General features: G+C 41.3%; 1 protein-coding gene across 1 annotated transcript in view; it reads left to right on the forward strand.

The window, feature by feature from the left end:
• s100a1 (S100 calcium binding protein A1) overlaps nucleotides 1–7,607 on the forward strand; it is a 356,523-nt gene extending 348,916 nt beyond the window's left edge. The window contains exon 4 of the mRNA XM_074653068.1: nucleotides 7,596–7,607. Within this exon, the coding sequence (XP_074509169.1) occupies nucleotides 7,596–7,601 (6 nt within the window). The 3' untranslated portion in view covers nucleotides 7,602–7,607. The remainder of the gene's footprint in view (nucleotides 1–7,595) is intronic.
• The last annotated feature ends 19,593 nt before the right edge of the window (nucleotides 7,608–27,200 follow it).

Here is a 27,200-nt window from a genome sequence, read left to right on the forward strand (position 1 = left end):
AATACGGGACCTTTAAAGTAGCCTGTCTTGAAATAGCCTATGTGATTATAGCATGCAATAGCCTACTTCTAAATAAAGCATACTTTTAAAAGTACCATGCACCTAATGGCTCTAGTAATAAGTTATTAATGTTTTGTCAGTGGGCTACCTCTGGGGTCTGAAAAGTGAAGCCAACTGGAAACGCTATCATGCTAAGGTTTAGCATACCTAGTTTACCATGTTAGCTTGCAAACATTTGCTAATCGGCACCAAACACAAAGTACAGTTTTTACAGATGTTTGGTTATAAATGAAAGTATTGGACACATTCAGGTCTTGACCAGCTGGTGGCGTTAGATGAAAATCCAGAGGATCATCAGCGTTGACTTTATTTTATTTTATAATTAATGACTAAATTAATTAATTGCCTACTGAGTAGTTTCATTCATGCTGATTGGTTATACTAGCCTAGCCTACTTGTTAACTCAATCCAGCGATCGATTGATTGATTGATTTATTGATTGTGCTTTAATCAGTATTGTTCTTCTGTTGTTGTTGATTAATGAATCTTAACAGTGCACTTCACACATTATCTTAGCAGACTTTCAGCTTGTAATAGCCTCACATTACCACATAACACCCATGATCTGAGCAGCTTTATCCCCTTCGATGTTGTTAACAGTCACATGTGATGCAGTCAGATTAAAATAACACCAGAAGATGTTCCTTATGTTTGAACCATGCAGCTGGGAAAACATTACATTTGTATGACTTAATGTGATGCTTTTATTTCCGGTCCTCTATTTATTACTGCCTTTCTGAGTGAAAATCATTTCTTGATTAGCTGTGGGCAATTGTTGATTAGCAGCCCCATGCAGTTGTCTACAATAAGTGATTAAAAGCAAAGAATAAAAAAAGCAAATTTTGCAGCTATGTGTTGCTCGTACTCAGCGGTCATCCTCTCACCTTCTGTGTTTTCTCTACTCACCCGCCTCCCTTCACCCCCCCGTGTCATAAAACAAAGCTCAACACGACCGTCTCAGAGAGGTCGGGAGAAGGGAGGGGGAGTAAGAGAGTGAAAGAGAGATAAAGGAGTGATCCGCGCATTTCACACACACCTGTTTCTCATTCTCAAGCTCATCACTCTTGACAGGGTCGACAAGCGAGTGAGGAAGCACAGCGCACGCAGATCCACTGGAAATATTTTAAAGAGAATATAAACAGGCTCCCAAACAGAGCCACGCTAAGGCTCACATGATCCATACATACATCACATGCACACACTCCGACCTTTCCTCATTCTGCTGTGGTGACCCTGCAGAACATTTCACACTTAACGGGCCAACAATGCTCCTGTGAGGCAGCTCTGTATGTAGCTCACAGGAAAAGTGTTAAACTGATGTTTCAAGATAGGAAAGTTTAAAAATAGCAAGCACGCTCAGCAAAGCCTTGAAAGAATACAGGTTTTAAAAAAAGAGATCAATACGCTCCTGTATTATTAGAGGATCGGCATTTCTCAAAATAGAAGATCCTGTTTCCGCAGTCACGCTACATTTGGGGCACCTCCAGACTGGAGCCATGGCTGTCCTCTCCTCTGCCACATCTGGGTGCAGTAACACGATCTGCTGATCCCGTCCCTTGACCTCTGCCCTCTCAGCCACGACTCAAGGAAGCCACACTTCCTGCTGAGCACTGTGTGCGAGGTGGCGAGCGACCTCAACCTTGTTTGACGCCATCTTCTCGCTCCCCAGGAGGGCACTTCCTGTGTCAAGAGTTTCCTCTCTGCTGCTGCTATGTGGTTGTAGCAGGTGGCTAATTCCTAGCACGATTCCTGTTGCCAGTCAGCTGTTTAAGACCCTGTTAACTTGGGGGCGATAATCCTGTGAAAGCTGTGAAAGATCATGCACTGAGAGGGCGAGGGAGACAACCAGGGTCCAACAGCATCTGTAGGGTTTCAACAGTGAGGGATCAGACTGGTAGTAGATGAGAAAACCCCCCTCTAGATACAGTATGTTAAACCACAAGAAAATACATATTTTATCAATAATGCGAGTCTATTGTTGAGTCCTGAACATCTTGTTTTCTCAAAAACAGATTATTGTTTCAATCTGTTTCCATTACAAATCAAGTTTTTGAAGAATATTCTAATGTATCATGACGAGGATAGCATGAATTCTCCAGTTTCTGCAGTTATTGAGGCAAGCTGTTGGTCCGGGACCTCAATAAATGCCTATAATAAATTAATCTTACTAATAAGTTCTGTGTTGCCTGTGTAGCCAAAGCATGATATAGTGTATTCCTCTGTGCCATAGAGCTCCATTGTTGTCCACAAACTATTTTAAAACACATCACTGAGCCTCACCGTTGAACTGAATGACATCTCCCTTCAGTAACATGAACATGGAAACATGTAGTTTATTTTGAGCTGATCCCACACTCACCGTCCCACTGCTGGAAGTACTCAGGACACCAAATGTGTATCGATCCACAGCTGAAAACAGTTCCCAACAAATTCACTATTAACTCCAGTTTGAGTAACTTTTGCTGAAAACTACAGTGCCCCGCTGTTTTAGGGGGTTGTCCAGTCTTGTTTTAAAACTGAACTAAATATTTGTGAGCTGATTTTTTAGATTTATCTTTAGGAGGAACCAATGGGCTGGTTAGGGAAGTCAGAAGTATGAAGGATAAACTATTGCTTTGTTGTCTTTGGTCTTGGTCACAAACAGTCCTTGGGAAAAGTGATGACCAGTCAAAATGTCCTCACTCTCAACATCTAAGACTCAAATTTGTCCTCACACAAATAGAAGTACAAGAGCACACACACACACACATACACACACGTTTGAGGATTAATGACACTTCAAAGGGAGGAAGCCGCACCGTGGCCAGCTTCCTGCCTCGGCCCATCTTGGACCATTTGCTGGCATCTCTGTAGCTGATGACGGCCTTGTGAGCCATGTGGTGGCTATTTGGAGCCACAGAGTTAATCGTCTGTAGTAGCACTATGGGTTAAGTTCAACAATAAAGGGCCTGGGGCACCTTAACCTGTTGTGGTATCGCTCAAACTTGATAGAGCCTATTTGTGTTGGAATGAAAAATGCTTCTCGGGGGTTGATTGTGAGCGCAGTGAAACAAGGAGGGTTGTGGAGTAATTATTGTTTTTCCTGTTTCCTGTTTATGCATCGTGTGCACTGGCACAGATTTTTCTCATAAGGATATTGTGTTTGGGCCTTCCTGGTAATATCTGTCTCTGTCTGACTAAGCATTTTCCCATATCAGCTATTGTCACCACCCATCCTTGTCTCCAACAAAATAGTTTAATTTGCTTTGAAGTCAACGTAAACTGTTGCCTGGAACAGATTCGCTGGCAAAGTTTATTACCAATCCAGGAAGTGTGACCTATTTATGGAGTTCTAAGAAGGAGTTGGTTCGGTGGATGTTTGGGCTTACAAGGACTCTTAAAGATGCAACAAAATCAATATTTTCATATCAATAATGGATCATATCACTCAACTCTGCAGTTCTCCTCAGCTATTTTGAGTGTTTTGACATCTTTCAGCTGATTGTTTTGTTTTTTTACGGCCCGCAACTCAGCACAAAAAAACTGTAAAAACCCGCAGTATGCCACAGTCAGCACCAAATGGCAAGCAGACAAAGTTAGCAACTAGCTGGTGAACATAGTGGAGCATTTATCTGCTGAAGAGCCAGATATTTCCCTCAGGAGTTGGTGGAGACCAAAACAGAGCTAAAAGAAGAGTGATTGTTGGACGTACATTTATTCATTGAATGCTAATGATGCTTTGCATCTGCTGAATGTATAAACAGGTAGCTGTTTGCTAACACAGCCGCCCTATCAGCTTTATGAGATAATAATAATATTAATGTTTAAAATATGTTCCTCTACCTTGTGGCAAATCCATAAAAATTGCTTTAATGTTAGGGAAAGATTGTGGTTTAAGTTAGACAATGAAAAAGACCACGTTTACCTTTATTTATATTTAGCTAAGATCTTTACCGAACTTTCTCCTAATGCAAGTATAAGAACATTATTTTTTGGAGACAGCATTGACCTTTTGCAGTAATTTCATCTTCAGTGCAGCTTTTATCCACTAAAAGATCTCGCACAGTGATCGTTTTCTCTCCTCCTCCTCCTCTCATCTCTACATGAGTGTAGTGACTTAAGGCCCAGACCTGGTGGTTGACCTAAACATGCTCACACTGGTGTGTCCTCCTCTGTTTATCTTGCCCTTTGTGCCGACCTTTACCTCTCTCCCCACCACACTCCTGCAAGATACGACGCCTTGTGTTTGGTGGTTGCATCTGCTGGAGGAACAGCATGCCCCTACATTGTTTTGTTTTAGTGCTCACAAAGAGAAGAAGGAAAAAGATGTTCGCAGAAAGTCCTGAATATGTCCAAATTGTTTACCCGGTGCCACAGTTGTTTGGATGTACATGAAGCATTGTTCTGTTTGAGCTCTGACATGCCACGGCTCCGATTGACGTCTGGGTTGTAGCCGAAATCCTAGCGAGGTGTGACGTGCTGTGTTGTGGATCGGAGCCATCTGCTGACATGTGTCTGGGCAGCTCACTGCTCTTATTGTTTCCTGGAGAAGTGTATGATGGGAATGGCAGGAATGCTGTGTGTGTAATATGTCCTAATATTAAAGATCAATATTTGTGTAAGTACAGAGAGAAGCTATCTCATCACATAAGGAGACATTCTCTGGGTATTTCCACTTGGCTCAGAGACTCATAGCCTTTGGCAGAACATCCTTCCTGTGGTGAAACAACACCAGACGTTAAAGGGCCTCGCCAGAGAAGGAGCTGGCATTATGAAAAGCCCTCTACAGTCAGACTTAGAGGTCAGACAGCCAAAAGGTCTTCACACAAACAACCCAAACCAACACATTCAGGCGTTCTGTGAAAACAAACACTGGAAATAAGGGATTAGTTATTGTATGTGGGTCAGTGTCTGTCAGCTGGATGGCTGGAGAGGTTGTCATGTCTAAATGGCAGCGCTGCCACCTGCAATAATATTAGACGCTGTAAAAGTTTGTTGGAACAAGTTGAAAATGAGGACGTTGTGATTTTGGCGTAAGAGCCCTTCTATGTTGTCTTATTAAAGTCCTGATATTAAAGTGATACTCACGTCATGTTGGCTTGAAATGTGGCTGTGAAAGTAGTTTGATCCATCACAAACAACGGGTTCCACCTTGCAATTCAAATTTCACATTTTTTCAGGGTATAGGCTTTTGGAAGAACTCCATTGTCATGTGAGGGTGTTTTTCTTTTTGAAATACTGTAAAGTCCCGTAATGGAGGATGAATCTGGACAGTCAGTGCTTACTGGAAGCAAGACAGACTTCAAAGGTCTTGATCACAGACGGAAAGCCTGCCCATGCACTCCAAAAGAATCTGTCAAACAGCTGGCACAGAACAGATGTGGATCTCGATCCAGGCTAATCGCCTCAGTACTACCTTCCTCTCAAGACACACCAGCTCAAACCTATAAAACCTGGGCCTATTCTACATCTACACCACCAATTAGCATCATTATGGAGCGCTCCACATCCCAAACAGGCCACTTCCGTCTTAACTGTACCCCTACAGCAGAGAGACCAGGTGAAATCAAAATGGTTTCCACATGCCTGGTGATGTATGGCTTCTGTAGGCTAGATAATGAGCTACACCGACCATTAGGGATGGTTTGCAGATTGGGCCTAAATCCCACAGTTAGCGAACAAGCCGAACAAAGCCTCGTCTAAGGAGAGTCACGCTCCAACAGCTTTTCCTGTTGTAATTCACCCTCGGATGAAAGAGGATGTTGTCCGTCTCTCTGCGGTCCCATAGTCCTCTCTGATTTATCCTCGTCCCCTGCAGGAAGACAGGAGCCTCATCACCTGTCCTGTGGCAGAGGTGTTGAGCAGGGTAAGTGTCCCTGTGACAGGCCTTATTGTCCCCTCAGGGATGGAAGTTCGGCCTTCCTTTGTGCTTGTCCCTCAACAAGAGACACAGACCTTTTACCATGTAGGGATCCCAGCCTGTGGGGACATGCATGGTTTTACACTCGACTTTTTGAACAGCGGGGTGGTCGGATGTGGACAAATCGATGCTTGTCAACACCCATGTTGACCCAAAACATGAGACTAAGTGGACATATCTTGTAGGGATGCGAGGCGTGGTGACGTGGCGCAGTTTGCTCATCTTGTTTGTGCCCGATTAGGTTCACACAAGTACGTCTTTCATGATTTCATCTTTAACAGAGTTTAGAGCAGAACTCTGCATACTCAAATGTTTTTTTGGTTTTAAAGTCAGCAAGCAAGCATTCTGATATAATTTGAAACGTGTGGTAGAGTTAAAATACAGTTCAGATTTTAATTAATGAGCGCTTGCGTTGTGTCTGTTTGGATCGGCCATGTGTTCACCAAACGGTGCTCCGGTTAACGAGTGTGGGAGCGCTGCAGCTTGCTGCCAGGCCAAAGGCTTCACACCCAGGTGCCAAAGCGTTTGTTGCCTTCTTGACGAAGACAGTGACAAGCAACCAGCATTTGTGCCAAGATGTGAGTTGTAATTCAACCAGTGTCCAAAAGACCATGAAACCACAAGTCATGGATCAAAGCCAAGGATATGAAGCTCTTTAATGTCCTACTCTTCTATTTGGTAGGGCTTGATTTGAAATGACAGCCATTTATCAAACACACCATCTGAATTTACAACTTTTTATGATGTTAAATCTATTGAGAGTATGTCTGTTTGTCTCTAATGAGTTTGTGGCCCCCGGCCGCTTGAAACGACGGCAAATGTTTCACGTTAACTTGTTCAGCTCAAACATGTGGGTACTTTTCATAATGTGTCCCAGTGGGGCAACCTTGCAAGAGCTCACCGCGCTCGCAGATCTTTGATTCTGCTCTTTGGCAACTGTCGCTGGCAGTTTGTGAGCTCCGATGTTTCATGGCTGTCAGTCACAGAGGTGGTCTTAGCTTTTAACCCTGTGGAGGTTCAAAGAGAATGGATTTCCCCAGTGCCATCAGCCTTAATCAAAATCACATTGTCTACAGCTATTGGCCCACGGTGGAACTTGGAGGCTTATCCAGAATTTAGCTTTGATTAGCCTGCGTCCTGGGATTGAGTTGCCCAACGTCCTCTGCTCTTTGATCTGCTGAAGCTCTCACAGGAAGCTTTAATACCCCCCTAATCAGCAGTTTGTGGACCAGTCCAAGCTTCCCTGAGGGGTGCACAGAGCCGACTGACCCACAGTGTGAGCATTAGGGGGTGAGACGGAGTGAGAAAAACAGGGCCAGATTGGCAGACGCACAGTCTGGCTCCAGCCAAGGATAACCTCAGGGTACTCCCATGCCTAATGTCACATGGTCATTAAATCAAGGAGCCTCCGTTAAACTGGACACAACTGCTTTTGACGCCAGTGTCTGAAACACTGACACCCTTAATGTGACCATTACAGGGATCACTGCCCAGTGCACAGTTGTTGACATAAAGGGGAACTTTGACAATGCTTGAGGGCAGTGGTAAATCTACAAAACACTCCGCTTGACCAGTGACTTAATTGTATAGCTTAATGTGTAGAATGCAGTGATTCCTGGTTAGGTGGGAACCATTGGTCTAATGTTTCTAGGGGTCCTGATTTGCTCAATGAGTTGATTCTAGGACTAACACAAAGGGTTAAGAGTTTGATTCCCACTGGGACTTGTGCACTGGGTAAAGTAAAATCGGAGATTTCTTTCTAAACACATTTTAGAAAATTTGTGCTTAAAACATGTGATAAGACTGTGAACTGTATAGTACTGAATTGTGGAGTTAGACCATTAAACTGTTTTTCTCCATTTTTGTTCAGGATTTTTTGGGCGGGCCTGAAATCATGGCTCAATGACGCACTGGAGCCATCCTTAGCATAACCCTTCCCCTATTTCTATATAAGCATATCGCATCAGTGGTTCTCCCACTCAATCACGAGTTACACTTACTTACCACAGCCTACAGTTTGCAAGCAGGGGTGTACTAGCCATCTGGCATACCGAGACAAATCCGATGGGGCCATAAAAAAAACTATAAAGTGTTTACGTTGTTTTGCGTGTTCCAGGGCTGGGCTCGCTGGCCAATCACAACCAAGTTAGTTAAACTTGTGCTTACATCATAGGCTCCGCCGTAGCCTATATGTAATCAACCATAGACTGTGTATAATAAGTGGATGTAGTCACCATGACGTCACCCATTGGTTTCTGGACTGCCGTTTTCACGCCTCAAGTGCTGCATTTTGGCCGTTGCCATCTTGGTTTTTGGCCGTCAGCATCTTGGGTTTTTGCAGCCAGAAGTGACACGAGAGGGTGGAGCTAAGTACAACCGAACGCTGAATAAGACATTTCTAGGTGAACATAATGGTTCTAATAACTTTCATGAAGTCAAGCACAAACTGTGAAAGGGTTAAAGCTGTAAGACAAAAACACGAACAACACCAAGACCGGACAACGCCGTGGTAGCGACCTGTCAATCACAAAGTAGCCACGCCCTAAAGCATCCCCTGCTTTATGGTTTATTTGACTCTAAATGGGACCATCATTTACTAAATGAACATCATGCTTTATTGAAGAAGACTTGAAACTAGCGATTGAGACCATAAACTCATGTTTACAATGTTTACTGAGGTAATAAATCAAGTGAGAAGTAGGCTCATTTTCTCAAAGACTTCTATACAATCAGACTTCTTTTTGCAACCAGAGGAGTCGCCCCCTGCTCGCTGTTAGAAAGAATACAAGTTTAGGGCACTTCTGCATTAACTTCATTTCTCAGACCCCGGAGTTGCCCACTGTAATAAACCCTCACCCACGACTGGGAGTGGTTTCAGCACCTTAAGCAGACATGCCCGCAGCATTTCAGAGCTGAGAATATTGTTTTTTTTTCATGATTGTGAAGACTAACTTTATCCATTTGGAGATTTATTTAATCATTAAAATTTGGCGGGGGCGACTAATAACACATTATTCTGCGGTGTGACAAACTCGCCCTCACATATTTATTTCTGCTTTATACCCAGACGTTAAATCCATGCATACTTAAAATTATGTATGTTCTACATATAAAAGTATTTTTGCCGATCCCCAGCAGCCTGTACTGCTCATCTGTAAAGCATCCATCAGAGCTTCTCTGGGGTCAAACAGTTCAGGTTAGGCCCTGGTTGGAGACCTGAGACCTTTATGCTCTCTAAACAATGTCAAATGGAGCTTGACCTCAATCTCTGCCTTTTTCCTCAGACCTCCCACTCACAGGTTGTTTTCAAAGGTCACGAGTCTGCTTTGGTCAGTATCTTCTGTCATTTAGTGCGGGAGCTTTTCCCTAATTGAGTCACAGAGGATTCACTTCTTCTTGTTGTTCCTGCTGAAACTATCACACGCGAGTGTCCTTGTATAATAGTGGACGTATTTCTTTTTGCTATACTTCACAAACAACAGGTTTCATGTTTTGCTTGACAGTCATGTTTCACTAGTTTTCGGTTGCACCACATCCCATTAATCTTTAATTGATTTGTTTGTGAAAAGAAAGGCAATCGAGCCCACACTCTCTATAACAGATATACTGTAAAAGTTTCTAGTAGGCAAGTATCACCGTGTTTACAGATAGTGCTACAAGATTACTGTCAGATATCACAACAAATAAGAGATTAGCTGTGGTAAAAACAACACCATCGTAACTTCAAATCTGTTTGTCTTCTTGTTATTCTTAACTCTTCTTCTGCCCTTTTTATCAGCTGGAGGTTTCTGTGTTGTCTCCAGGGACAAAGCATTAACAACAAAGATGCTATAAACAGGAAACAGAGGCCGTCTCTGGTTTCGACGCTCACTGCTCCCAGGAAGATACAGCCCCATTTCAGTGAGTGACACAAACCAGAACACACACACACACACACACACAAGTCCGCCACATCTATCAAGCGTCAGGCTTTATTTACATACTTGACACCTTAATCCTCCACTCGTCGACGCAGTGAGTGGAAATTTACCTCAAGTGTTACAGTCACCACCCACGACAGCATTGATCCTGCCTGGAAAAGGCATGGATATGGATATGAGACGTACTTACTGTAGGTCATGATGTTTTTTCAGTGATCAGAATTCGGAGTGAAAGAGAGGAATCTTTTGTGGACATCTGGTGAATCACGAATGTGGAAAAAAATGCAGCTCTACTTCACTTCCTTGTTAACTCTAACATTGTCGGAGTCATGTTTTCTTTTTGATTCTCTGGATCTGATATTCTGGTAGAAGGACAATTAACAATACCTATGAGTCAGCGGGAAACTTTGCCTTGATTGGAAGATTTACAGAGTTATTTTAAGTCTATAATGTTGGGAAGCCCCATGGAAATTTGCTTCACAGATGCCGATAACACATTTCTTAGGAAGTTTGGAAAGTTAAACCTCCAGTAGGCAGAATGTTTTTGGCATCATTGGACAAAAAGTTCCATAATAACCTTTCAGCATATTGTAATTCAAGTGTCCTGAGAGACAACGAGACTTCTGCACCGCCTCATTGCTCTGTTTTCAGGCTTCCAAAAATCTAGCTGATTGGTTGTTTTCCTCCGGTCTGTGAAATCATGCAGATGCCATTAGGAACACCGGAGGACACAGAGGCACGTGATTTTATTCAGATTACCTCTCTCATATACTATTGTCAGGATATAGTGACCATTTTATAAAAATAAATAAATTTTTTAAAATCATATTTGCTCCAAATCTACACACTGCAGCTTTAACGTTCCACTGAATGATAGCGAATGGCAGATTGAATGCCTTTTGCTATCGGGAGGAATTTATCTCTCTCTAACAAACCCTACCTCTTCAGCTACTATCACTTGGACAAACACACATCCACATACAGATGAGGATCATCAGAGTGGGAGTTTGACATGACAGACTCGCAGCTGTGTCAGCAGGAGTTGGAAAAATCCAGGAAAGAAAAAAACAAAAGACAGAGAGAAGGAGGGATGAAAGGAGATAAGAGGAAGAGAGGAAAGGAAATGTTGTCCCGCCTCTTCCTTCATTCCCTGGAGTTTTATTTGACATGTGTGTAAATGAGGGTTTGTATGTTGTACTATATGTTGGTATATGACGGAGTCAGTATATTCACCTCTGTGTACCTGCATCATGTTTTTGAGTGAGTGTGTCAGTGTTGGTGCTAATGGGACTGATAATGCTGAATGATGACGTGCCTCTAACTGACAGGTCGCTGCTGGCTGATGTGAGCACGCCTGTCAGGCATCAGTAAACTGTGTGATGATGACTCACAAATCTTCTGACTGAGTCTGACTGTGCTGTGACTGTGTTTGCGCTTTCCATTACTTTCTTTTTCTACATTTTTATGTGGAACAAGTGACAACTAGGCCAACATGAATGATACACTGTAGATTTAGATATAGCTGCAGGGATATTCAAGCTGTATGGACTCTGGTTGTCTGATCAGGCATCACATCTGCATAGCTTGCTGCTGAGATTGGTGTGTCTCTAAAGCTTGAACACTGTATGCTTTTAATAACCTTGTATTCTGCGTTAAAAGTGCTACTTCTATGCTCATAGTGTAAGGTCACACTATACATAAACACAGAACCCCCGGTCAATCTTGTCCATTCACAGTTTCTACAATTTTATTCAATCAAGATGTACGCCTCCTCAAAAATGTTGACAAAATAAGAAACAGACAGTGTTACTTTGTGCTACTTTTAACAGGAAGCAAGAAGAACAACTAAAAATATGGAGCTGCAGATGGCTGGAAGATGCTGACAATATGGTCTGTAACGTTTGAAGAGTTCATTTGCAAAAACAGATAAAAGCCATTCTTAAAATGAATAAACCAACACTAGTTTGACTGATATTCCCTGAAGTGCACAATAATGATACCAAAAAAAAGATTTTAAATTTGAGATATTTCGTCAAAACAACCCAACACTAGTTTGATTGTCATTCCCTGAATTGCACACACACAAAACACATGATTTAGGAAAATAAATAAAAACAAAGCTATTGATTCCTATCTGAGGCTACCAATAATCCAATAAATAATCAAGTATCAGATTACAAAATGTAAATATAGTGTTCTGAACTGAACATCTGAAGGCCCACCGTGGTGCACTTTAGATTAATATCACATGGGAGGATGAAATTGGAAAAAAAAAACTGCTCCCACATGGACTCACTTGAGAGATGTGGCTCATCAATAATTGTGTATCTGATGGAGGCTGTGATAGACTGACGATCTTATTACCCACACAGGCTGAGTAACATGAGCAGTGACACAAGAACAAGTGTCCTCGAATAAACTCTGGAGGGCTTCAGCGTTGAATACATAACACCAAAACTATCTAATCACCATCAACTACTTAATCACCCACATGCACATTACTCTGCACTTTGCACTTGTGGTTTTGTTGCCTCAGTACTTATAGTATACTGCATATAGCAGTGACAAATACATTGAATCTAATCTAATAATTCTGTAAAACCCTGTAATCTAAAAAAGTTTTTTTTTCTCCCACAGGGATATGCATGTAATATTTAAGTACTGTATAGCATGTTTAGTTAGCATTATAATGTGCATGCATGTTTAATATGCTGCTATGTTAGCCAAAGGGCCTGACCCTAAATTAGTCCCTATAAATAAATAATAGGGTAGAGAGCTTCACTCTTAGCCAGAGCTCTGCAAACGCATGTTATATTCAGTATGCTGTGACTTTAAGTGGAGACTAGCTGAGCTTTATAGAGACATGAGGTACAGACATGCACATATTTTCAGTCTCTCTTTTACGTAAAGCAAATATAGGCCCATTAAAATGTATAATAGCCTGGATTATATTTATGTGTAAACGCATGCAGACGTACAATGAAGTTATCACACACGCCCCCACTCCACCCACACACATGCACACACCACATCACACAGTCCCCCATCCCTCTCTTCAATATTAGAGACTGCGGTTCAAGTTCTGCCCAAAACGAGCACCATGACATGTTTCTTTGTCTTTCTGCCCCCCCTTTTTTCCTCCTCATGACCGCTGACGTGGAGAAACCCAACAATCGCTCACTTTTTTCTCCTCTTCCAAAAACAGCACAATTGTGTTTTGTTTCTGTCGTCTTCCTTTGCTGTTGTTGTTGTTGCCGTCGTGGACCAGAGACACAAGACAATGGCTCATTCAGAAGAGGCGCTGTGAGTGTATCTTTCTTGTACGAGACTCAGACGATGTGGTCAAGACAAAAGAGAGGTTCCTGTGTTGCTGCGGCGGAGATTGAATACATCTGGATGAACTCTCTCAAAGGCTTTTTCTTAACTACTTCCAACTAACTGTTTTTTGTAGGCCTAAATCTATTCATAGCACCTTTCTTTCCTGAAATGACTTTCCCTCACAGTTCGGGGATTAAATATAGCACCTTGACTGTCGAGTGTTAATCATCTACTTTCCCAGTCTAGATTGAGTCAGCTACTCGAGTCACAGGACGTTTCTCCTACCTTTAGGCCAACATTTCCTCTATTTTTCACCAGACTATAAGTTCCTGTCAACATGATTGTTTTCCACACAGACTTGTGTAGTAGATGACATCTTCATTTGGAATCCATCAGTGGGCCGGGCTGATTACAGAGCAGTGTTTGTCTATTGTATTGTTCCCCTGGTTGCCAACACGTCTGGTTCTCCAGCGGGCATTGTTAGTGGCTGTGACTCAAATGAACACTCAACACAGTGTTGTTTTAAAAAGCATTACCGCATGTGAGCGCCGCACTTTACAATGCCTGTTGTGGTTAATGGTTAAATCCACTGGAGTTTGGGCTTTGTACTCGTGTTTTGTGGCTTTTTTTGTTTAGTCAGATCATGTTGAGCTGAGCTGCCAGATCAGCGTCTCTCTTTTACCATTTCAGAGGTGGTGAACTCAGTCTCATTTCCTGCGCCTTACTATGAGATATTAGGTATATAATCTAGGTATTAGGGCTGTCAATTAATTTAAATATTTAATCGTGATTAATCGCATGATTGTCCATAGTTAATTGAGATTAATCGCAAATTAATCACACATTTTTTTACCTGTTCAAAATGTACCTTAAAGGGAGATTTGTCAAGACATCAACATGGGAGTGGGCAAATATGCTTGCATTATGCAAATGTATGTATATATTTATTATTGGAAATCAATTAACAAAACAAACCAATGACAAATATTGTCCAGAAACCCTCACAGGTACTGAGTTTAGCATAACAAATAGGCTTAAATCATAACATGGCAAGCTCAAGACCAAAAGGCAACAACAGCTGTCAGTGTGTCAGTGTGCTGACTTGACTATGACTTGCCCCAAACTGCATGTGATTATCATAAAGTGGGCATGTCTGTAAAGGGGAGACTCGTGGTATACCTATAGAACCCATTTTCATTCACATATCTAGAGGTCAGAGGTCAAGGGACCCCGTTTGAAAATAGCCATGCCAGTTTTTCCTCACTAAAATGTAGCATAAGTTAGGAGCGTTATTTAGCCTCCTTCACGACAAGCTAGTATGACATGGTTGGTACCAATGGATTGCTTAGATTTTCGGCGGCCCGTCAAATTTTTAAGAGGTTAATTAAAAATCGTAAGTTATGTTAATGCATTAAAGAAATTAGTGGCGTTAATTTAACAGCCCTATAATGTTGACATTTTCATTTAGCATAAACTAGCTTTGAATCTTTATTCTCCCCCACATTCACTTGTTTCTGGGTCTGAATATCCCGTACTGATGTTGGTTTTCCCCTCAGGAATTCTTAACATCTTCCTGATTTTTCAATTGCAGATCCTTATCCTTACAACTGCAGAGTTCAGCCCAGCCCATGACCGTATGCTCCCACCCTCCTCCTCTCTATACACACTGCTGGGCTTTGTGGTTTTGGGTTTGGTCCAGAATGCAACTCTGTGGTCAGCCGCTACTTAAACAGGCTGAACGAAACGGGAGCTCCGTTTCCCTTTCCTCACAGTAGCACCTCCATAACATGTCATCACATTTACGCAAACAGACAGACACACGTCAGCAAACTGTGGCTCACACTCAACCATTGGGAAACTCTTTGTAAAACACACTGAGGAAGAGTGCTGGTCCAGAGTTATCAGGTCAACTGAGGCTGAGGCTCTGTGGTGCCTTCCCCCCAGAATGAGGGTTCAGGTCTGAGCTGGAGCTCCACAGAGCCTTGGGGGGTACAGAGAGACAGCTCCACTGCTCTAATGCAATATTCAAATCCAGCCTGTGTCTGATGCTGCAGCGTGCCCCGCTGCTGTAAAGCTGTCCTGTCTCATCACCGTCCACGCTGAGTCACGCTCCCCACGCCCCCGCTGCCTCCACAGCCTCTTGACATTCTCTGTAGCGCTTGAGGGCCGCGGGGGTGAAAACACATGCAGGAACATGGACAAACACACATGCCTGCACGCATATGTGCTTTAAGACAAACATACAGTAAGCAAGCACGCACTTTATGCACCTACACATGCACATGCACACATACTGTATGCTTCAAGCTGAACACTTTCATTATAACAGCCTAAATGAGTGTGAACACACATCCTGTTTGACCCACTTTGATGTGCAATTATGGATTAATAGGCATTGTATATATAGTCCTAATAGCAGTGGAATTACAGTGTACATATTGCATGATTTTTCATAATTACATTGACCTTAATACAAAAATAACTCCCACATGAAGACTCTTTTTGGTAGTAGTGGAAAGTAAATAAATATATTTACCCAATCGCTGTACTTCAAGTGGCAATCTCAAAAATGTTCAATAGAAATAAATGTCTGTTAGGTCACTATCTATAGTGAAAGGAGGTAACACAGCAGTGATTGAGCCTATATGGCCCACTGATGAAAGAATTGCAATATTTATATATTTACAGTGTTATGAAATGGATGTCTGTGGTGACATTCCCGGGAAATTACAGTTTTTCTCCATTGTGTACTCACAAAAATGGAGCTTTGCACACAACTCTGAAAACTTGAAGCTCATGTAAATAGAAAATGTGTTTTTTCTATGCTCATGTATCAACAAAAAGACTCCAGGCTGCTAAACTCTAAGCACAATTCAATTGTTTTCACTTATATAGAAATTCTAAATCAACCAGGACTGGAATCTTAAGGATTGCCTCTTTAAGTACAGTTTTGAGGTTCTTCCTGGAGTTTACTTTTGGGTGGCAGTAGCTCAGTCCGTGGGGGCTTGGCTTGGGAACCGGAGGGGTTGCTATAGTTCAAAATCCCCGTATGGACCAATTACAGAGTGTGGACTGGTAGCAGGAGAGATGCCCTTGAGCAAGGCACTGAATCCCCTTCAGGATCTATGAAGTATGTCTGCTTCTTCTTTTATTTCTTCGATTTCTATTTTATTTTACTTTAGACTTCTACTTCACAATATTTCAGAGATAAATATTGCACTTTTTACACCCCTACATTTATCTGACAGCTATAGATACTTGCTTATTAAGATTTTTCAAACAATACATATATGATCGTATGACACATTGAAATAAAAATCAATAGGTATACAGGTAAACATAGTTGAGATCAGCTCCGACTCGACAGGTACAGCATTAATTAAGCATTATATATATATACAAAGTTTGTCCACCACATGGCGCTGAAGATTATTTTTCTGCAACTGTAAAATGTTAATATCTTTGTCACAATTCTTTATAAAAACTAATTTAAGTGTTGATGTTATGTATTTTACGTTATGTTTATGGGACTTTAAATCTATAATTAAAATGCTGCTGACATATTAAAGCATCAATCAACAAACCATAATCAGTAGAATTATCATATAATAATATAGCACTCTCACAGGAGCCAATCTGCATAATGACTACTTTAGTACTTTTACTACGCAGTACATTTGGGTGCTCCACACAATACTCCTGCACTTTTATTTAAATATAATTTTGAATGTGTGACTTCTTCATGTATTTTTCTTTTGTGGTTTTGCTAATTTTTTGCTCAATTTAAATGTGTGAATATTTCTTTCACTACTGTTTTTTTGGTCATCCAGTTCAGGTAACGAGTTGATGACTTACACTCCGGTCTTCACTTAAACTCTTATCACATTAACATAACAAAACAACAACCTCCTGCGAGGGATGATTTGATTATCTGTGTTTCAGATGAGTTAAGTTTGTCTTGAATGACAAGTGTATCTGCTATTGTACAATGATATCACTTTGACTTCATTAAATTAGTAATGCTGTTTATCGAGTTACCCGTTCTTGTCCCGGCTCAGCACCTTTTCAGAGCTCTCTTCCTTGCAGCCATCTCATCTGAAATGAGTATAAGCTACGTTAATGCTGTGTGGCTATACTCCCACATAATTTCTACTCAGGAAGTATAATTCCGATGTACAGTATGGTGGACAGAGATACAGTGAGTGCCAGGAAGGATGTGACCTCTCCTCTCCTGTGCTCGCTCGCTCTTCCTGCCTCTGTCCATGTACCATATACTGTACGTTTACAGGGTTACGCTCTCACTCATAAAACAAGTCACCACGCTGTAACAATGAGTCCATAAACCAGTTTAAGGCATGCCCCAATAGGTCCCATAGCTCCCTTTAGAATAAACGTGCTGTCTCCCAGAAATAGTGCCCTGCATATTTTATGAGGACTTTTATTTTTGTCTTTCCTGAGCTGAAAATGGGGTGAAGACGGAGTTTAGTGGTTCTTTCTCTGCGACAGGCTGCTCTCTTTATAGACCCAGTGGTCACTGTGTCTCTCTCATGTGGTTTCACTACGAGGCACAGTGGCAGTGAACTCTGGAATTGACTCGTCACCCTGAGCTGACACAGTGGCAGTGGTTATGGGTCTAAAACTGAGAACTGCTGCACTGATTAGAGAGGTTGACAGAGCGTGGTGACATATTTAGCAAAGCAAAAGTAAATGACAGTTTACTTAAGAGTAGCAGTGTTTAGAAAGAGATGCACGGTATCACTATACATGTGACCCAAGACCGTTTGTGTGTGGGTAAGACACACACACACATTCAGCCGGAGATAATTCTCATCTCTGTGGAAATTACAGCCTCCCAGCCCAATCAGAAAGTGTCTCGTGTTTGGCACATAAAAAAACGAAATACCGCTGGGAACAGACTGAAGCCAAGGCATAACACTGCTGGTTAACGTTATCTAACTATAAATTGTGCACAGACACACATGCCTGGTGATATAAATGACTGCTTTGACATAAGCAAAAGAAAAAGAAAAAAAAGTCAAAATACAATAACTTCAAGGATGATTCCTTTTAAAGGGTTTAATAAATAATGTAAAATAATATATAATCTCTGATAAAACCACAATATACGCTACCTGACCAGCAACAGACAAGCTTAGCATAGCTGGTGAACATAGTTGAGCATTTAGCTACATAAACAGATACAGTAATTAGATAAAGTAAAAATACAGCCATATAACAACCATATATAAAAAGCCGTATAACACAGCCTTTATGCATTTATAAGTTAAATTCACTCCATTTTGTTTCTAAAGTGAGACCTCACACATTATAACATCCGACTATTAGTGTCCTTTTCACTATTCACCAACTCTCAGCACTGTGTGTGGATGTAATTGCACAGTGAAAAGAGTGCCACACGAGTCCAAATGACGGGTTATTCCGTTTAATAATACACGAAAGAGGAATTTCTGGCGGTGGTAAATTATACATGAATACTGTGGTGGTGAATTACAGAGCCGCCATGTCAAGGTACATGCTGGAACATCTCCTCCTGGCTGGCTGCACCTAACTGAGAGCATGATTTGTGTTCACGCTTGTAGATTGCGAGAGGCTGAGTCAGAACATTGTTCAACCAACGGCAACAACTTTTGTGAGTGGCGTAATGTGTGTGTGTTTGTGGGTGGAGAGTGGAGAGTGGATCTGTGAAGTGTGAAGACAGCAGCAGATAATGCCCAATATGTGCATGTATTTGGATAAGAGAGAGAGAATTGATGCTCTTTCTATGTCTTTGTATAGGTGCTGATATACGGCTCATATCACAGCTGGCCTTGGCTGGTGCAGCCTGAGGTAAGCCATTTGTTGTCTCATCCTCGGCCTTGTGGATGAAGTCATAACTCTAGCAGATGTTCACCAGCAAATATCACTTTGGATTTAATAGGGCCCTCTACAGGTTAAGTCAAAAACTGACAAATTGTGGCATAAAACAAATTCGGTGACTACAATAATCCATTTCCACTAAGATAATGCAGTGTTCCAGTGTGCTCTAAATTTTGCGGAGAGTTAAAATATGAATTGGCGACATGTGAGATGCCTCACCTGTCAAGTGCTCAATCTATGCTGAATACAATATCATGTGTGTATACAGTGAAATACCTGCAAGCAAATTGAACCGCCTGCTTTGAAGTTCAAAGTGTTTTCCCTCCCCACCCTCTCTCGTCTATTCTGGGTGGTGCCAGATGTGACCTGGGCAGAATCGCTGAGCGAGCGCACCTTTTCATAGTAATGAGGTAAGAGTTATGGTTTGCCCCCGGAGCCAAAAGGTCTGCCTGGAACACAAAGAGAAGAACACCTTGGCAACCTCGACCTGACAGCGCAGAGCAAAGTCTGGCTCTCGTACTCTGAGCAGACTTTTATTAAAACAGTGTGTGTGTGTGAGAGGAAAACAACATGTGATGTTTCATTTTGAGTATAAGGCCACATGGCTCCCATCTGAATTTGATTTACACTGCACGGATATTATGTGCATCTTTGCTCAGGGACTCAAGTCTGTCCTCACTCAAGGAGTTGAAGTCATTACTTTAGACAATGACGGCTATTTCAGACAGATGTGTATTTTGCCTCTGTGTGTTTTTGTGTCTGGACCCTGTTGACAGACATTTTAGTGAGTTCAAACTCAGTTTATGTCAACATAATTTTCCAAATCCATGATGACAATTTCCCCCTTCTTACCTTACTTTCTACCTCCATGTTTCCTTGGTTTGACCTGCATGCTGTGTCATTTTATATTTCCAGACTGCTGGCTCCACCTTCAGGCAGAGAGCCGTACGTGCACATTTTCACAACTGCAAGCAATGACATCTAGTTGACTTTGGGAGGTGGTGCTGCATCATCATGAGACAGTTTGAGTGAGTCAGGTTTTTTGTTTTTTTTTAAGGTAAAAATGTCCTGCATTCAGGAAGGTGTCACTATCAGGAGATAAGAGGACGAGAAGGAGAAATAGAGGAAGGAGATGAGAGGAGGATGCTTGCCATCTAATTATTGAATCTCATCATGCTGCAGTGGAGAGGCAGTGGGTGTTAATTTGTGATGGGTTAACACAGAGTAACCATGATATCACATCAACCACATTCATTTGCTTGGTTTTGTAACGTCCTTATTTGTTTGCCAAATGTCCTTATTTCTCATCAATTGTTGCCCTAATCCGTCAATTTCACAATGCATTTCTCCATCTTTACCTTTTCAGTTTGAGTCGAGGACAGGAAGAAACATTGATTAAAGAGGAAGAACAAGAGCAGAACAACCCAACTCACATTTCATAGTGATTATAAGAGTACTCCACCAATTTAGCATTGCACTCATATAATGCTGTCGTACTCACAATGTGATCTGAATCAATGTTTTTTTTAATTACACACACCCTTTTTCCTTCTCAAAACCTGGCGCCTACATTACCCACAATGCAGCTTGATCGCAGACAGTTTGGTCAGAGATTTGGGTTTGTTATGCTAGTAGAGGCTAAGCAGTGGGCTACCTCTGGGTCTGAAAAGTGAAGCCAATGCGGAAGTGTCTTAAACTTGTATTCTTTCTAACAGCCAGCAGGGGGCGACTCCTCTGGCTGCAAAAAGAAGTCTGATTGTATAGAAGTCTATGAGAAAATGACCCTACTTCTCACTTGATTTATTACCTCAGTAAACATTGTAAACATGAGTTTATGGTCTCAATCTCAAGTTTCAAGTCTTCTTCAATACAGCATGATGTTCATTTAGTAAATTATGGGTCCATTTAGAGTCAAATAAACCACATAGCAGGGTATGTGTTTGGGCCCTTTCACAGTGTGTTTTCAGTTCATCAAAGTTAATTGTAACCTCTTTAGTCGCCTAAAAGGTCACTGTTTAGTCACCTGTTAAAGGTGCATTACCACCATCTACTATGCTGGAGTGTGGGCCTGATTACCCTCTTCCCTTAGGGCTATTAGGAAGGAAAAGACCAAAAAAAAGAAAAGAAAAGCTCTTTATATTTTCCTTCCTCAATGCTAAATAAATTCTTGAGATTCAATATTCCCACCCCACAATTCTTTAATTCCTTCAATGGGTGACGTCATGGTGACTACGTCCACTTATATACAGTATATGTGGCTAATGTGGCTAATGTAGCCTCGAGCCACTAGCCTCAAGCAGAGATGAGCAGTGGGTAACAGAGGTTACTGACGCTGACTCAAGTGACATTACTTGAGTTTATCAGATTTTGTGCAGCTCCCTCTGGAGCCTCAAAAGGCTTTAGATAACGTTTTTTTCGCATATGTAAAAAGTTCCCACCAAGACCTGTAAAAGACTTTTATGCGTAAAATTGTTCCACTTTATGACTCATATGACATGCTGCACAAACATCTTAATTTTTTTAAGTAATTTTTACGTAGTGTTACTCTTGCAGTTAACAGATTGGACCGCACTTATCTGCACACACATATTTTAGGCAAAGAAAAAAGCTCCTAATTGCCTACAGCATGCTGTCAGCTACAGTAAGCTGCTGAAAACATTAACATTTCATTGGTCATGTCCATTCTGAGCAGCCACCAGACTACAACAGAGACATTATGTGGATCAGTGTCTGACCCATAGCGTGCCATGGCCACATGGCCATAATTGTGAAAATATCCCTTTGTCTGAGACAATGGAAATTATACCTTACGGACAGCAGCGGTCTGCAGGAGCTATTGTATGCTTATTAAGCATGATGTTATCTGACATTAGTTAGAGCAGTGATATTTGCATTGGCTGAGAGGAAATGGGGGTGAAGAGGTTTGCAGCAATATGATGAGAGGAGAGAGAGCTGGACGTTATTCAGATGCTGTGTCAGAAGTGACTGTTTGCCCAGCGAATCCTCAAATAACCACCTCTGCCACAGGGTGCTCAGAGTGTGTTTAAAACGGTCAAAATATTTTGCATCTGTCCCCACTGACAGACATGCTGTCAGAGCTCGTCATCATTTACAGAGCTTATAGGCTACCAGGTGGATTCCTGCTGGGTCATCATCAACCAGGAGCTGACAGCACTGGAGCCTCTGATGAGCCAGGAACACATCATTCGGAGCAGTGAACTGAAAAAAAGGCAGTTAGCACGCAAACTCTAAATTTGGTGTATGATTTATTGATTTAATCCGACCCTTGGTTACCAGCATGAGTATGGAAAGCAGGATTTAAGCTCCCATTTCTGTTACCTGTTTGTGTTGTGTTTCTCTGAATAAATGTGATTCTGTACACTCTACGGGGTTTTAATATTAGAGTCACTTTTTCCAAATGAAACAAAAACATAAAGACAAACAAAGAAAAACACTACAAAGCCTGCCAATTGCCTTGTTTTTAAATCAAATGGGAATTGTAAAAATTATTGCCAGCTTTTTTTCCCTGTAGGTTTCAAATACTGCCTGGCAATAATTGACTTGTTTTGTTCCACATTGCGTGGCTTGTGGGTGAAGACACAGTGACTAACTCCATGCAGATAAAGGCAGGAAATAGAAACTTCAAAGCGGACATATAAAACCTGTTTTGGGGTCAGGGTGAGCTGGTAGAGTTTTATGATCTGAAATTGTATAATTGCACAGTTCAGACTTCTATCACTGCGAGTGGACTTTCTTTGGCTTCGGGAATATGAAAGAAAGCCTCCCAAAAGCCAAACAAATAAGTTTTGTGCTGCAGGCTTGGTCACTGGGGTTCAATAAAATAGTTTTTGCCCGATCTTGGACAAAGCTTTCAACACACAACTCATTTTTCTTCAGGCTGTAGATATATTTTGGTAGAGTACCATTTATCTTTGATGAACTCTGAACGTCTGGCTTCAGCTCTAGGGTGCTGAGTGGCCTTGACTGCAGCATTGAACCCATAGAGCTTCTGCTTCATGTGGCCTTGAAGCACATATTCTATTTTGCTATAAGTAGTCTCAGCATAAATATGATGTGTTTAGTTCTGTCCCTCATATCCCCTAACCACAGAACCATGCTTCCTATTTTTTTCTCCAGGGTTTCTGATGATGTTTGGAATAATGTTGTAGAAATCTGGGTTCTTGCAGCGAAGCTCTTGGCATCACAACCTTACCACAGCGGAGCTGAGGGAGGCTGCGGTTATCCATATATGTTCCAACATGGACTCTACTGCGGTTTCCACCTGTTTGTATGGGGTTCATTTACAAATTGTTTCTTAAAGTCATGCTTGGTATGGTATACACGTTCTGTTGCAAAGCTACAGTGTGATAGCGATAAGTACAGCAGTAACCCTGCATATAAATAGACTGAAATTAAAGAGAAAGCAACTCTGGAATAGTTGTTCTGCATCCTCATGTGAGAGAAAGGAAGAAACATTTGACATTTATGAGATTATCTGAAAAAGAGTAAGAGAAACCAGTACAAAAAACATGTATACTAAAACATACACAATAATAAACCGGCAAAATAAAAGTGAGGCAAGTATAAATAAACAGTGCAAGCTGCTGCTGATCCTGCAGATGTAAAGGCATTTGTGATAAATCTCAGATAGAAGGACACGTACCGAACCCTGAGGCATGCTGTAACTCTTATCACCAGTTCAGTAGCCTCAGCTCCCCTCACTTTATTTCTGTGGGTCAGCAAAATGGCTAACCTAGCCTGCCTAAACGGAAAGTGTTGAAGTGTATACTCAGTTGTCATTTGCTGAGTACACAGGAACGAGAACAAAAGTTCAAAGTGAAATAGAAAAAATCATGTGATAAGAAGTGGCTGGTGACAGACAATTCCATACTACATACAAGTTTGAAGCAGGTTTTGAGTGTGCGTTTAAGCATACTTGAATCAAAACAGTCGGTATGCATACTAAAAACCCTTGAAATTGTATGTTCTGTTGATCTACACTATATTGTTCAACAAGGCAAGTCCAATGGATGTTCATACTCACAGCTGAATAACATGGAGCATAATACCAGGACCCTGAAACTGAAGCAGCAAAATGAAATTCAGCCATCCCTCATTTTATTATTTACACTGTACTTTTCCAACTGTGACATGTCAAAATGTCTTCTGTGAAAATTGGAAATTGTGGTGAGACAGTGCTAAAACGCAGAGGTGGGACCAAGTCATTGTTTTGCAAGTCACAAGCAAGTTTCAAGTCTTTGCACTCAAGTCCCAAGTCGACGGGAAAGTTCGAGTCAAGTCTCAAGTCCTAAACTTTGAGTTTCGAGTTCTAAACAAGCCATAATGCACTCTTCACCAAATGTAATGCCATTTAAACAACAGAGTAATAATATATTCAATTTACAAAAATCAAGAATGCTTTTTAAAATTGTATTTATTTGTTAAAACAAGAGTGTTAAACTTATTGAATAACATACATATTAGGCTTTGTGCTTGGGGGAAGGTATTTTCGAGTCAAAAGGCTCAAGTTGCGCGTGAAGTCCCGAGTCATTGGTTTTAAAATGAATGTCTAGTTGCAAGTCTTTTTTTAATATGCCAAATCAAGTCTAAAGTCATCAAGTTTGTGCCTCAAGTCTGACTCGAGTCCAAGTCATGTGACTCGAGCCCACACCTCTGCTAAAATACGAAGAAAATCAGTAGTAAATCATTAGAGACACATTTTGCTTTCTTTTTGTGAAGTTTGATTTACAGTGAAGTTGCAGTTTTACTGCTAAATACGTATTGCATCATTTCCTGTTCTGTTATTATATGAAACAATAAAGTATGTTGATTTCTTGTATACTAATGGCAAAAACCGTGTACTATGAAGATCATGATGTAGTACATACTGTATACAGTAAGAATATAAAACGTAATCAGGACTTGTCTATCAGAGGAGGCCCATGGCTGTCTACACCCACCGCAGGACTGGCGGAAACTATTCGACCCAACAGCGATAAGAGGCTGTAAAACATAAAACACCTTACAGTCATAAAGAGTGATAAGGACATAGACAGAGACAGAAATGACTAACGGCACAGACAGTTTGTCGCCTGAACTCTGTGGCGGTGTTTAAATGTATGTGTGCTGTGCAGGACACTGTTATCAACACTGACCATACCTTATTAATGTCCCCCCTCAGTCCCTAGTTTTGTCTTCACTAACCAACCTCTTCTCTAAAAGTCCAGAAGGCAGCTATTTGAGCACTAAACTATAATCAGTCCATGTCGATCTTTATTGGCCCAATTGTCTGGGACTCGAGGCAGTTTAGAAAAGATAGCTGGAAACACTTCTCAACAGTTATTACTGTAGTTTAATGTTCGATCATAGTAGAGACAAATGGGCTGTTTGGATTATTAAATATCAAAACTAGCTGTCCAAAAGCTGATCTTAAGAGCTGCAACTCACGGTGCTTACAGTCGATCCAAAACCCAAAGAGATTTCAAATCTCACGTTTGAGAAACTGAAACCAGCAATTGTTTGGCATATTTGCTTGAAAAATGACTTCATGGATTAATTTTCTTTGAGTGGTCGGAAGACTAGAAAAGCGCTAAATAAATGCAAGTCCATTTACCATTCACTTAATCAAGTTATAACAACTCCACTTTATACACTGGGTTGCCCTTGTGCTGGCACGGGGTTAACTTTACTGGTTTGATAAACCTGTATTATCACCTCAACACAAGCATCTTGCTTGGAAATTCATGGGTCTGTTGAGTCGTTATTTGGAATGCAAGTAGTTTCCAAGGCCACTCCCACTGCAACACACACCAGGAACAAAAAATAAACAGTAAACTGATAAGTATGACTTTCTTTCGTGGACTATCTTTTAATGTAATCTTGGTTCAGTATAGCATGTGTTTGTGCGCTCTACTTAAGTGTCTTTGAGGAATATATTGAACCTGCTCTCTGAGCCCTGGTTGCTAATTGAAACTGACCTCTTAGGTAAACATAATGTCCTTAAAGGACATTTATAGCCAGTTTGATATTCAAGCTAAAGTCAATTTCTGCAAATGTATGCACCCCCACACCTCAGACAGCCAGTGTGAATATCACTGCTCATAATGCCTGGTTACATCACGCTTAATAAGTATTCAGATCATGGAGTGATCTGGTGTCCTCAGGCATAATTTCCATCATCTGAGATTAAGACAAAGGCTCACTTCCATGGTTATATTCATGTGATCAGGGCTGGCTGGATGACAGTGAGCATCAATCGTAGACTAAGTGTTGGGATGACCAGATCCAAACAAACCAAATGTGGGACAAAGGGTATGTTTGTGTGGGACAATGTGGGACACCTCCCCTAGCAACGCAATTCTGTTGCAATTCCGTCGAAATGCGCTCAAACGGAGCGTTTCACACCGAGGATAACTACAGGCACATTCAGGCCGACAGCATGAGGAAAATAAAGTTTTTTACATTACAGCATGTAAACATATTCTAGTAGAAACACTAAATACAAGTATGAACCTGAAAAATTAGCATAATATGGGACCTTTAAATTACAAAAAGGTTATTATGGAAATTTTGCCTTAATGATGCCAAAAATATACTACCTACTGCTACCACCATAACCCTCTATTCCTATAGGTGTCACTATAGTCTGCCATCCCCCAGCTGTCATCACTCACCAACTCTGAATAAACTGTCAAACTAGGCAGCGCTGATCAAATATGAATCAATATTCTGTTACTGTTATGCCTATTTCTCGCGTAAAATGTTCTCTAAAACATCTTGTAGTGTACTGTTTGGCTGTAAAATGAGAAAGTTTGTGACCCGGAAACCGGTTGAGATCTGTTGAGGAAATACCAAGCACCGCCCACCAGCCATATCACAGCCAATAGAAACGCTCTCTCTCTGAAATGACCTGTGATTAACCAAAGTCTCCCGTCACAGGCTAGATTTTTTAAAGCCTGAAAACAGAGACATGAGGAGGTGCAGAAGTCTAGTTATCTCTCAGAACACTTAAAGGTCCCATATTATTAAAAAAAAGTGAGATTTTCATTTGTTATAAAGCAGGTTTAAGTCCAATATAAATACTGTGAAAGTATCGAAACGCTCAATCCACAGGGAAATACACATAG

The sequence above is a fragment of the Sebastes fasciatus genome, chromosome 12 (assembly GCF_043250625.1).
Source record: "Sebastes fasciatus isolate fSebFas1 chromosome 12, fSebFas1.pri, whole genome shotgun sequence".
NCBI classification, from domain to species: domain Eukaryota; kingdom Metazoa; phylum Chordata; class Actinopteri; order Perciformes; family Sebastidae; genus Sebastes; species Sebastes fasciatus.